We start from the raw sequence: 12,882 nt of genomic DNA on the forward strand, positions 1-12,882 counted from the left end.
ATATATATATATATATATATATATATATATATATATATATATATATATATATATATATATATATATATATATATATAATAAATGTATCAGCCTCGTCTGAGCAAAAATGTTTCTGCTGTTTCCTTAATTTTCATGTTTAGTGTGTACGGTGTGAAGGGAAGGTAACTATCAGGCAAAAGCACCAAGCCATTACGACTATGAAGCACTGGGAAAGGGTCAGGATAAGGATTGGGTATGGGGACAGGGGAAGGAATGGTGCACAACCACTTGGACGGTCGGGGATTGAACGCCGACCTGCATGAAGCGAGACCATCACTCTACCGTAACACGAGGGCAGTAGTACACCAATACTTACCACGTAGGAGAGACTTGTAGGTGCCCATCAGGGAGTACCTGGAGGTGTTCAGGGTGTAGGGTGAGGGCACGAGGGCAGTAGGTACAGAGGAAGCCGTTGAACAGTTCACCAAGTAGCTCATGTTCACCACCTCGTGTTCACGCACAGACACGCTGACAAGCAGCCTGAAGATAGGGACAAATGAACAGGGAAACAATTAGTGTCAGAAAGTTTTTTCCCTCCCCCCCCCCCCCCACAAGTTCTGACGGATGAGTAGACAGCGCTCCGGATTCGTAGTCCCAAGGTTCCGGGTTCGATCCCCGGCGGAGACGGAAACAAATGGGCAGAGTTTCTTTCACCCTGATGCACCTGTTTACCTAGCAGTAAATAGGTACCTGGGAGTTAGACAGCTGCTACGGGCTTCTTCCTGGGGATGTGTAACAAAAAGGAGGCCTGGTCGAGGACCGGGCCACGGGGACGCTCAGCGCCGAATTCATCTCAAGATAACCTCAAGATAACACAACAACTTGACACAATATATTACCCCTGCATATATAGGGAGATATATATCGATCGTAGCTGATAAAGAGAGATATATCACAATCTCTACGACAAATATATAACAAGATACAAGTAATATTGTTAATTCTTAATACATGTCTTACATGTTAATACATTCTTAATACATGTTAACATTCTTAATACATGTTAACATTCTTAATACATGTTAACATTCTTAATACATGTTAACATTCTTAATACATGTTAACATTCTTAATACATGTTAACATTCTTAATACATGTCCTAGTACAGTTCTTAGAATGTTCTGATGAATAATGTTTAGTCTGAAGTAAATGGTACAAATGTTCCATTGGATACTTACAGTGAGAATGGTGGGGGTGGGGGAGATTGTGGTGGTGCTGGTGGTGGGGGTGGTGGTGGCGGTGGTGGTGGGGGTGGTGGTGGGGGTGGTGGTGGGGGTGGTGGGGGTGGTGGTGGGGGTGGTGGTGGTGGTGGTGGTGGGGGTGGTGGTGGGGGTGGTGGTGGGGGTGGTGGTGGGGGTGGTGGTGGTGGTGGTGGGGGTGGTGGTGGGGGTGGTGGTGGTGGTGGTGGTGGGGGTGGTGGTGGGGGTGGTGGTGGGGGTGGTGGTGGTGGTGGGGGTGGTGGTGGGGGTGGTGGTGGCGGTGGTGGTGGGGGTGGTGGTGGGGGTGGTGGTGGTGGTGGTGGGGGTGGTGGTGGCGGTGGTGGTGGGGGTGGTGGTGGGGGTGGTGGTGGTGGGGGTGGTGGTGGCGGTGGTGGTGGGGGTGGTGGTGGGGGTGGTGGTGGCGGTGGTGGTGGGGGTGGTGGTGGGGGTGGTGGTGGTGGTGGTGGGGGTGGTGGTGGCGGTGGTGGTGGGGGTGGTGGTGGGGGTGGTGGGGGTGGGGGTGGTGGTGGGGGTGGTGGGGGTGGGGGTGGTGGGGGTGGTGGGGGTGGTGGTGGGGGTGGTGGGGGTGGTGGTGGGGGTGGTGGAGGTGGGGGTGGTGGAGGTGGTGGGTGTGGTGGGGGTGGTGGAGGTGGTGCTGGTGGTGGAGTTGGGGGTGGTGGGGGTGGTGGTGGGGGTGGTGGGGGTGGTGGAGGTGGGGGTGGTGGGGGTGGTGGAGGTTGTGGGGGTGGGGGTGGTGGGGGTGGTGGTGGTGGTGGGGGTGGGGGTGGTGGAGGTGGTGGGGGAGATTGTGGTGGTGCTGGTGGTGGGGGTGGTGGAGGTGGGGGTGGTGGGGGTGGTGGTGGGGGTGGTGGAGGTGGGGGTGGTGGGGGTGGTGGAGGTGGTGGGGGTGGTGGGGGTGATGGAGGTGGTGCTGGTGGTGGGGGTGGTGGAGGTGGTGGAGGTGGGGGTGGTGGGGGTGGTGGTGGGGGTGGTGGGGGTGGTGGAGGTGGGGGTGGTGGGGGTGGTGGAGGTGGTGGGGGTGGTGGTGGGGGTTGGGGAGATTGTGGTGGTGCTGGTGGTGGGGGTGGTGGGGGTGGTGGGGGTGGGGGTGGTGGGGGTGCTGGTGGTGGGGGTGGTGGAGGTGGGGGTGGTGGGGGTGGTGGAGGTGGTGGGGGTGGTGGGGGTGGGGGTGGTGGAGGTGGTGGGGGTGGTGGAGGTGGGGGAGATTGTGGTGGTGCTGGTGGTGGGGGTGGTGGAGGTGGGGGTGGTGGCGGTGGGGGTGGTGGGGGTGGTGGGGGTGGTGGAGGTGGGGGTGGTGGGGGTGGTGGGGGTGGTGGGGGTGGTGGGAGTGGTGGGGGTGGTGGAGGTGGGGGTGGTGGGGGTGGTGGGGGTGGTGGGGGTGGTGGGGGTGGTGGAGGTGGGGGTGGTGGGGGTGGTGGAGGTGGGGGTGGGGGTGGTGGGGGTGGGGGAGATTGTGGTGGTGCTGGTGGTGGGGGTGGTGGAGGTGGGGGTGGTGGCGGTGGGGGTGGTGGGGGTGGGGGAGATTGTGGTGGTGCTGGTGGTGGGGGTGGTGGAGGTGGCGGTGGTGGGGGTGGTGGCGGTGGGGGTGGTGGGGGTGGGGGAGGTTGTGGTGGTGCTGGTGGTGGGGGTGGGGGTGGTGGGGGTGGTGGGGGTGGGGGAGATTGTGGTGGTGCTGGTGGTGGGGGTGGTGGGGGTGGGGGTGGTGGGGGAGATTGTGGTGGTGCTGGTGGTGGGGGTGGTGGGGGTGGGGGGGTGGTGGGGGTGGGGGAGATTGTGGTGGTGCTGGTGGTGGGGGTGGTGGAGGTGGGGGTGGTGGGGGTGGTGGAGGTGGGGGTGGTGGGGGTGGTGGGGGTGGTGGGAGTGGTGGGGGTGGTGGGGGTGGTGGAGGTGGGGGTGGTGGGGGTGGTGGGGGTGGTGGAGGTGGGGGTGGTGGGGGTGGGGGAGATTGTGGTGGTGCTGGTGGTGGGGGTGGTGGAGGTGGGGGTGGTGGGGATGGTGGCGGTGGGGGTGGTGGGGGTGGGGGAGATTGTGGTGGTGGTGGAGGTGGGGGTGGTGGGGGTGGTGGCGGTGGGGGTGGTGGGGGTGGGGGAGATTGTGGTGGTGCTGGTGGTGGGGGTGGGGGTGGTGGGGGTGGTGGGGGTGGTGGGGGTGAGGGAGATTGTGGTGGTGCTGGTGGTGGGGGTGGTGGGGGTGGGGGTGGTGGGGGAGATTGTGGTGGTGCTGGTGGTGGGGGTGGTGGGGTGGGGGTGGTGGGGGTGGGGGAGATTGTGGTGGTGCTGGTGGTGGGGGTGGTGGAGGTGGGGGTGGTGGGGGTGGTGGGGGTGGGGGTGGTGGGGGTGGGAGTGGTGGGGGTGGGGGAGATTGTGGTGGTGCTGGTGGTGGGGGTGGTGGAGGTGGGGGTGGTGGGGGTGGGGGAGATTGTGGTGGTGCTGGTGGTGGGGGTGGTGGGGGTGGTGGGGGTGGGGGTGGTGGGGGAGATTGTGGTGGTGCTGGTGGTGGGGGTGGTGGGGGTGGGGGTGGTGGGGGTGGGGGTGGGGGAGATTGTGGTGGTGCTGGTGGTGGGGGTGGTGGAGGTGGGGGTGGTGGGGGTGGTGGGGCTGGGGGTGGTGGGGGTGGGGGCGGTGGGGGTGGGAGTGGTGGGGGTGGGGGAGATTGTGGTGGTGCTGGTGGTGGGGGTGGTGGAGGTGGGGGTGGTGGGGGTGGGGGTGGTGGGGGAGATTGTGGTGGTGCTGGTGGTGGGGGTGGTGGAGGTGGGGGTGGTGGGGGTGGGGGTGGTGGGGGAGATTGTGGTGGTGCTGGTGGTGGGGGTGGTGGAGGTGGGGGTGGTGGGGGAGGTGGGGGTGGTGGGGGTGGTGGGGGTGGTGGGGGTGGTGGGAGAGATTGTGGTGGTGCTGGTGGTGGGGGTGGGGGTGGTGGGGGTGGTGGGGGTGGTGGGGGAGATTGTGGTGGTGCTGGTGGTGGGGGTGGTGGGGGTGGGGGTGGTGGGGGTGGTGGGGGTGGGGGTGGTGGGGGAGATTGTGGTGGTGCTGGTGGTGGGGGTGGTGGGGGGTGGTGGGGGTGGGGGTGGTGGGGGAGATTGTGGTGGTGCTGGTGGTGGGGGTGGGGGTGGTGGGGGTGGGGGAGATTGTGGTGGTGCTGGTGGTGGGGGTGGTGGAGGTGGGGGTGGTGGGGGTGGTGGGGGTGGGGGTGGTGGGGGTGGGAGTGGTGGGGGTGGGGGAGATTGTGGTGGTGCTGGTGGTGGGGGTGGTGGAGGTGGGGGTGGTGGGGGTGGGGGTGGTGGGGGAGATTGTGGTGGTGCTGGTGGTGGGGGTGGTGGAGGTGGGGGTGGTGGGGGTGGTGGGGGTGGGGGTGGTGGAGAGATTGTGGTGGTGCTGGTGGTGGGGGTGGTGGGGGTGGGGGTGGTGGGGGTGGTGGGGGTGGGGGTGGTGGGGGAGATTGTGGTGGTGCTGGTGGTGGGGGTGGTGGGGGTGGGGGTGGTGGGGGTGGGGGTGGTGGGGGAGATTGTGGTGGTGCTGGTGGTGGGGGTGGTGGGGGTGGGGGTGGTGGGGGTGGGGGTGGTGGGGGAGATTGTGGTGGTGCTGGTGGTGGGGGTGGTGGGGGTGGTGGGGGTGGGGGTGGTGGGGGAGATTGTGGTGGTGCTGGTGGTGGGGGTGGTGGGGGTGGGGGTGGTGGGGGTGGGGGTGGGGGTGGTGGGGGTGGTGGGGGTGGGGGAGATTGTGGTGGTGCTGGTGGTGGGGGTGGTGGAGGTGGGGGTGGTGGGGGTGGTGGGGGTGGGGGTGGTGGGGGTGGGGGTGGTGGGGGTGGGAGTGGTGGGGGTGGGGGAGATTGTGGTGGTGCTGGTGGTGGGGGTGGTGGAGGTGGGGGTGGTGGGGGTGGGGGTGGTGGGGGAGATTGTGGTGGTGCTGGTGGTGGGGGTGGTGGAGGTGGGGGAGGTGGGGGTGGTGGGGGTGGTGGGGGTGGTGGGGGTGGGGGTGGTGGGAGAGATTGTGGTGGTGCTGGTGGTGGGGGTGGTGGGGGTGGTGGGGGTGGGGGTGGTGGGGGAGATTGTGGTGGTGCTGGTGGTGGGGGTGGTGGGGGTGGGGGTGGTGGGGGTGGGGGTGGTGGGGGAGATTGTGGTGGTGCTGGTGGTGGGGGTGGTGGGGGTGGGGGTGGTGGGGGAGATTGTGGTGGTGCTGGTGGTGGGGGTGGTGGAGGTGGGGGTGGTGGTGGCGGTGGGGGTGGTGTGGGTGGTGGGGGTGGTGGGGGTGGGGGTGGTCTGGGTGGTGGGGGTGGTGGGGGTTGTGGGGGTGGGGGAGATTGTGGTGGTGCTGGTGGTGGGGGTGGTGGGGGTGGGGGTGGTGGGGGATTGTGGTGGTGGGGGAGATTGTGGTGGTGCTGGTGGTGGGGGTGGGGTGGAGGTGGGGGTGGTGGGGGTGGTGGAGGTGGGGGTCGGGGTAATGTTGGGGTGTTGGAGGATGGGAATAAGGTGGTGTGGGTGATAGGGTGCTCTCTCCCATCTGGTGGGGAGATGGGGTGGTAACGGAGAGATGAATATAGCACTCGGGGGAAAGGATGGTGGGTTAATTGGACGGATGGTAATGGTAGTGATGCATGATGGCACCAGAGTTATGGGAGTAGTTGACTGATGAGGAGACCCAGGTGAACACCTGTGTGTTCACCCTGTTCACTGGCGGTGAACATCAATGAACCTAGACGCTGAGGCTCAACCTCTTCTCTCTCAACACAACAGAAGCGATTGGGCTTTGCTCCCCAGGACGAGAGTGAGATAATTACACAGACATAACCACACAATATAAATATAGAACAAATAGTTGCCAGTGTAGAACACTGTTGAATCATGAAAAGTAAACACTGCTTGGGGAAGAAGTTTGTTGATTAAAGAAGAAATTGCCTGGTAACATAACAGAGGTTAAGATCACTGGCGTACATATTAATGAGTGGTTGGATATGTGTTATACTCAAATTCTGTCAGTTGAAATGTAACCAATCACAGGCGAGTAGGCCTCTGACGTCATGCCAGACAGAGGAGCATCAGGCATGCTCCCAGCAGCCTCAGTTATCCTCACAGACTCAGAGTAGAAGGACCTCGGCTAGGCAGATATATACCTTGCTATCTCAGTCAATAAATATATACAGAAGCGACTACTGTGTCTACCTTCTACCCCGAAAAAGGCAAACGAATATATGCATCAGAGCTGCCCAGCATGGGCCAATAGGTCTTCTGCAGAGTCCTCTAGTTTAAGGCTTATATTAAGGTGATATAAGGTGAATTATAATAAGGCTCTATATAAAGGTGATATTAAGATGTTCTGTGTCAGTGGTGATATCATGATGTTCTGTGTCAGTGGTGATATCAAGATGTTCTGTGTCAGTGGTGATATCAAGATGTTCTGTGTCAGTGGTGATATGATGTTCTGTGTCAGTGGTGATATCATGATGTTCTGTGTCAGTGGTGATATCAAGATGTTCTGTGTCAGTGGTGATATCATGATGTTCTGTGTCAGTGGTGATATCAAGATGTTCTGTGTCAGTGGTGATATCAAGATGTTCTGTGTCAGTGGTGATATCAAGATGTTCTGTGTCAGTGGTGATATCAAGATGTTCTGTGTCAGTGGTGATATCATGATGTTCTGTGTCAGTGGTGATATCATGATGTTCTGTTGCAGTGGTGATATCAAGATGTTCTGTGTCAGTGGTGATATTAAGATGTTCTGTGTCAGTGGTGATATCAAGATGTTCTGTGTCAGTGGTGATATCAAGATGTTCTGTGTCAGTGGTGATATCAAGATGTTCTGTGTCAGTGGTGATATGATGTTCTGTGTCAGTGGTGATATCATGATGTTCTGTGTCAGTGGTGATATCAAGATGTTCTGTGTCAGTGGTGATATCATGATGTTCTGTGTCAGTGGTGATATCAAGATGTTCTGTGTCAGTGGTGATATCAAGATGTTCTGTGTCAGTGGTGATATCAAGATGTTCTGTGTCAGTGGTGATATCAAGATGTTCTGTGTCAGTGGTGATATCAAGATGTTCTGTGTCAGTGGTGATATCAAGATGTTCTGTGTCAGTGGTGATATCATGATGTTCTGTTGCAGTGGTGATATCAAGATGTTCTGTGTCAGTGGTGGCATCAACATATTACACTTACTTGTCTGTAATGTTTCCAGTGACTGTGGCAGTGGTGGCATCAACGTAGGAGACGATGATATCCTGAACCTCAGTGGGATGCATGGGTCTCGTACTGATCTGCAACACAAGCCACTACTAAAGTAAATACCACGAGAAAACTCAAGTCAATTTTTAATTATCAAGGGAAAGTGCCAAGCCATTACGACTTTATAGCACTTGGAAGGGGTCAAGATAAGGATTTGAGATGGAACGGGAGGAAAGGAATGGTGCCCAACCACTTATGAATGATCGGGGATTGAACGCCGACCTGCATGAAGTGAGACCGTCGTTCTACCGTTCAGTCAAAGTGGATGGGTAAAAAAAAAAAAAATGGTCAGTATGGATATACGTCCTTCATTTATAATTTTTTCTATGTTATTTGATGTGTAGCGCTGTATAAGGTATGCTTTATTTATCTCTACTTGTATTTGATTCTAATTTGCCGACCTAAAATAAAGTTGTTTGCCGACCTAAAATAAAGTTGTTTGCCGACCTAAAATAAAGTTGTTTGCCGACCTAAAATAAAGTTGTTTGCCGACCTAAAATAAAGTTGTTTGTATTTGGGTATAATTACCAGAGTTCTGAACAGCTGTTGTTATATACACTATAAATTTATTTTCTTCTAAACTACATTATATTGTAGAGAGTAGAGAAGGAAGGGAAAGGATAGAAGAGTGTGTAGAGAAGGAAGGGAAAGGATAGAAGAGTGTGTAGAGGAGGAAGGGAAAGGATAGAAGAGTGTGTAGAGGAGGAAGGGAAAGGATAGAAGAGTGTGTAGAGGAGGAAGGGAAAGGATAGAAGAGTGTGTAGAGGAGGAAGGGAAAGGAAGGGAAGGAAGAATATGTAGAGGAGGAAGGAAAGGGAATGACGGGGTTTGTTATCACTGCAGAAAGATTAACAAAAATGCTCCTTGTTATATAATGTGTTGGATGCCTGGGAATGTTTATGGTATTTATGCCAGATGCTTCTTATAAATTGTGAAATTCCCGTATAATTTGTAACTAAACTATGAATATGAAACTAAATATTTTCTATCCAATTTTTCCAAACAGCTCGTCTCACATAACCCCATTCCACCGTTATGTGAGACGAGCACTTAGAGAAGCTCTTCCTCTCTATTACACGTTGTGAAGGGAAGAACCCGTCCTCTTAAAAATAACGTCGCTTTTCGCTCGTATGTGTGCTATCTTGATCTTGATATCATGATCAAAATATATCATGATATCATGATATATAATATCATGGCTAAAAATGAACGTAACTTGAAATGAAATCGGCTCACGAAAGTGATGTACTGTCCTGTCTTCTGTTTGAGTCCCCCGGCTTACTCGGTAAGGTTAGGAGACGAAACTTTCAATTAACGGTTTTCATGACGTTTTGAAACCTTAGGAGAATTTCCTGCCCTCCTAACCTACCAGAGGATCCCTCATCTTGTTGTCGTAGAAAACAAAATCCAAAATTTATTTTCATTTCTTTTTAATTTTCAAATTACGTCCATATTCGGCCATAAGGGCAAACGGCCAAATTTGGAGCTGGGGTTACCCACGGTGGGATGGGAAGGGTTTGTGGCTTGGAGCTGGGGTTACCCACGGTGGGATGGGAAGGGTTTGTGGCCTGGAGCTGGGGTTACCCACGGTGGGATGGGAAGGGCTTGTGGCTTGGAGCTGGGGTTACCCACGGTGGGATGGGAAGGGTTTGTGGCCTGGAGCTGGGGTTACCAAAGGTGGGATGGGAAGGGTTTGTGGCCTGGAGCTGGGGTTACCCACGGTGGGATGGGAAGGGCTTGAGGCCTGGAGCTGGGGTTACCCACGGTGGGATGGGAAGGGCTTGAGGCCTGGAGCTGGGGTTACCCACGGTGGGATGGGAAGGGCTTGAGGCCTGGAGCTGGGGTTACCCACGGTGGGATGGGAAGGGCTTGAGGCCTGGAGCTGGGGTTACCCACGGTGGGATGGGAAGGGCTTGAGGCCTGGAGCTGGGGTTACCCACGGTGGGATGGGAAGGGCTTGAGGCCTGGAGCTGGGGTTACCCACGGTGGGATGGGAAGGGCTTGAGGCCTGGAGCTGGGGTTACCCACGGTGGGATGGGAAGGTCTTGAGGCCTGGAGCTGGGGTTACCCACGGTGGGATGGGAAGGTCTTGAGGCCTGGAGCTGGGGTTACCCACGGTGGGATGGGAAGGGCTTGAGGCCTGGAGCTGGGGTTACCCACGGTGGGATGGGAAGGGCTTGAGGCCTGGAGCTGGGGTTACCAAAGGTGGGATGGGGAGAGCTTATAGTTGAGATGTATAAACCGATGTTTTAACATATAAAACAGGAATAAAATAAAGCTGAAATGTAAATTAGTTGTAAACCACCAACCATTAGTCAACAACTGAAGACACATGTATATTAATACTGAAAAATCTGCTTCAAGAAATTCATACAGCAGGATACATATACAAGTTCTTTAATATTTATGTTAATTGAGTAATGTTGGGGGCAGATAATCTCTTGTTATTTTGAAATATAAATGGATACTTAGCGGCAGGATACTACACATTTAATATTATAAATAACAGCGAAACATATTTTAGGAGCTGCCTCGTATAGGCCAATACGCCTCCTGCAGTTACCCTCATTCTTATGTTCTTATTTACATTATTTCATATAAAAGAGAATGGAAGGTAAGCCATGAGGGAGGACTCAGGCAGACTAACAGTTGGAGGAGCGCTGGAACAGTCGACAGCTTGCAGGCATCCAACAGCAAGGATCTCCCCATCAAACACCTCCACCGTAGTACTGTCCAACACCGACGTGTAAACTATATTCAGTACACTCACGTAGAATGAATACAGGAACCTGTACTGATAAGACGATGCTTCTGGTGCTGAACCTGAAACACAAAACCTTGATTACAACCCGAAGTTAACTGTTATTTAACAATCTATTTAATAACCCTCACACTAACGCATGTCAAAATAATTTTAACAGCGACAGTTTAATACTCATAACATAAACATTTCAGCAACAACTGGGAGAGCTTACCAGTGGTACAAGTGGGACCATTAAGCTTACCAGTGGTACAAGTGGGACCATTAAGCTTACCAGTGGTACAAGTGGGACCATTAAGCTTACCAGTGGTACAAGTGGGACCATTAAGCTTACCAGTGGTACAAGTGGGACCATTAAGCTTACCAGTGGTACAAGCGGGACCATTAAGCTTACCAGTGGTACAAGCGGGACCATTAAGCTTACCAGTGGTACAAGCAGGTCCATTAAGCTTACCAGTGGTACAAGCAGGTCCATTAAGCTTACCAGTGGTACAAGTGGGTCCATTAAGCTTACCAGTGGTACAAGCGGGACCATTAAGCTTACCAGTGGTACAAGTGGGACCATTAAGCTTACCAGTGGTACAAGTGGGACCATTAAGCTTACCAGTGGTACAAGTGGGACCATTAAGCTTACCAGTGGTACAAGTGGGACCATTAAGCTTACCAGTGGTACAAGTGGGACCATTAAGCTTACCAGTGGTACAAGTGGGACCATTAAGCTTACCAGTGGTACAAGCGGGACCATTAAGCTTACCAGTGGTACAAGCGGGACCATTAAGCTTACCAGTGGTACAAGCAGGTCCATTAAGCTTACCAGTGGTACAAGCAGGTCCATTAAGCTTACCAGTGGTACAAGTGGGACCATTAAGCTTACCAGTGGTACAAGCGGGACCATTAAGCTTACCAGTGGTACAAGCGGGACCATTAAGCTTACCAGTGGTACAAGTGGGACCATTAAGCTTACCAGTGGTACAAGTGGGACCATTAAGCTTACCAGTGGTACAAGTGGGTCCATTAAGCTTACCAGTGGTACAAGTGGGTCCATTAAGCTTACCAGTGGTACAAGTGGGACCATTAAGCTTACCAGTGGTACAAGTGGGACCATTAAGCTTACCAGTGGTACAAGTGGGACCATTAAGCTTACCAGTGGTACAAGTGGGACCATTAAGCTTACCAGTGGTACAAGTGGGACCATTAAGCTTACCAGTGGTACAAGTGGGACCATTAAGCTTACCAGTGGTACAAGTGGGTCCATTAAGCTTACCAGTGGTACAAGCGGGTTCATTAAACTGACCAGTGGTACAAGTGGGACCATTAAGCTTACCAGTGGTACAAGCGGGACCATTAAGCTTACCAGTGGGACAAGTAGGTCCATTAAGCTTACCAGTGGTACAAGTGGGCCCATTAAGCTTACCAGTGGGACAAGTAGGTCCATTAAACTTACCAGTGGTACAAGTGGGCCCATTAAGCTTACCAGTGGTACAAGCGGGTTCATTAAACTTACCAGTGGTACAAGTAGGTCCATTAAACTTACCAGTGGTACAAGTGGGCCCATTAAGCTTACCAGTGGTAAAAGTGGGTCTATTAAACTTACCAGTGGTACAAGAGGGTCCATTAAGCTTACCAGTGGTACAAGTGGGCCCATTAAGCTTACCAGTGGTACAAGCGGGTCCATTAAGCTTACCAGTGGTACAAGTGGACCCATTAAGCTTACCAGTGGTACAAGTGGGACCATTAAACTTACCAGTGGTACAAGTGGGACCATTAAACTTACCAGTGGTACAAGTGGGACCATTAAACTTACCAGTGGTACAAGTGGGACCATTAAACTTACCAGTGGTACAAGTGGGACCATTAAACTTACCAGTGGTACAAGTGGGACCATTAAACTTACCAGTGGTTCAAGTGGGTTCATTAAACTTACCAGTGGTACAAGCGGGTTCATTAAACTTACCAGTGGTACAAGCGGGTTCATTAAACTTACCAGTGGTACAAGTGGGACCATTAAGCTTACCAGTGGTACAAGCGGGTTCATTAAACTTACCAGTGGTAAAAGTGGGACCATTAAGCTTACCAGTGGTACAAGCGGGTTCATTAAACTTACCAGTGGTACAAGTGGGACCATTAAACTTACCAGTGGTACAAGCGGGTTCATTAAACTTACCAGTGGTACAAGCGGGTTCATTAAACTTACCAGTGGTACAAGCGGGTTCATTAAACTTACCAGTGGTACAAGCTGGTCCATTAAACTTACCGGTGGTACAAGTGGGACCATTAAATTTACCAGTGGTACAAGCGGGTTCATTAAATTTACCAGTGGTACAAGCGGGTTCATTAAACTTACCAGTGGTACAAGCTGGTCCATTAAACTTACCAGTGGTACAAGTGGGACCATTAAACTTACCAGTGGTACAAGTGGGACCATTAAACTTACCAGTGGTACAAGTGGGACCATTAAACTTACCAGTGGTACAAGCTGGTCCATTAAACTTACCAGTGGTACAAGTGGGACCATTAAACTTACCAGTGGTACAAGCGGGTTCATTAAACTTACCAGTAGTACAAGCGGGTTCATTAAACTTACCAGTGGTACAAGTGGGCCCATTAAACTTACCAGTGGGACAAGTGGGTCCATTAAGCTTACCAG

General features: G+C 53.9%; 1 protein-coding gene across 1 annotated transcript; it reads right to left on the reverse strand.

The window, feature by feature from the left end:
• Positions 1-244: 244 nt before the first annotated feature.
• On the reverse strand, positions 245-12,870 carry LOC138357334 (mucin-19-like). The gene is made up of 5 exons (XM_069314014.1): positions 12,850-12,870; positions 10,450-12,124; positions 10,122-10,297; positions 7,409-7,506; positions 245-519 (listed from the first exon to the last, which is right to left on the reverse strand). Exons 1-5 carry the CDS (start codon positions 12,868-12,870, stop codon positions 318-320), a joined length of 2,172 nt encoding a protein of 723 aa, XP_069170115.1. The 3' UTR covers positions 245-317.
• Positions 12,871-12,882: the final 12 nt, after the last annotated feature.

Source organism: Procambarus clarkii, chromosome 77 (assembly GCF_040958095.1).
Source record: "Procambarus clarkii isolate CNS0578487 chromosome 77, FALCON_Pclarkii_2.0, whole genome shotgun sequence".
Lineage (NCBI taxonomy): Eukaryota > Metazoa > Arthropoda > Malacostraca > Decapoda > Cambaridae > Procambarus > Procambarus clarkii.

Bases quoted from the DNA above. Each gene is read 5' to 3' on its own strand.
- LOC138357334 (XM_069314014.1), bottom strand. From the start codon at position 12,870: ATGGACCCACTTGTCCCACTG. The intron at 12,125-12,849 runs GTAAGTTTAATG...ACCACTGGTAAG, and splicing joins TGGACCCACTTGTCCCACTG to TTTAATGGTCCCACTTGTAC. The intron at 520-7,408 runs GTAAGTGTAATA...CCCTATCTTCAG, and splicing joins ACTGGAAACATTACAGACAA to GCTGCTTGTCAGCGTGTCTG.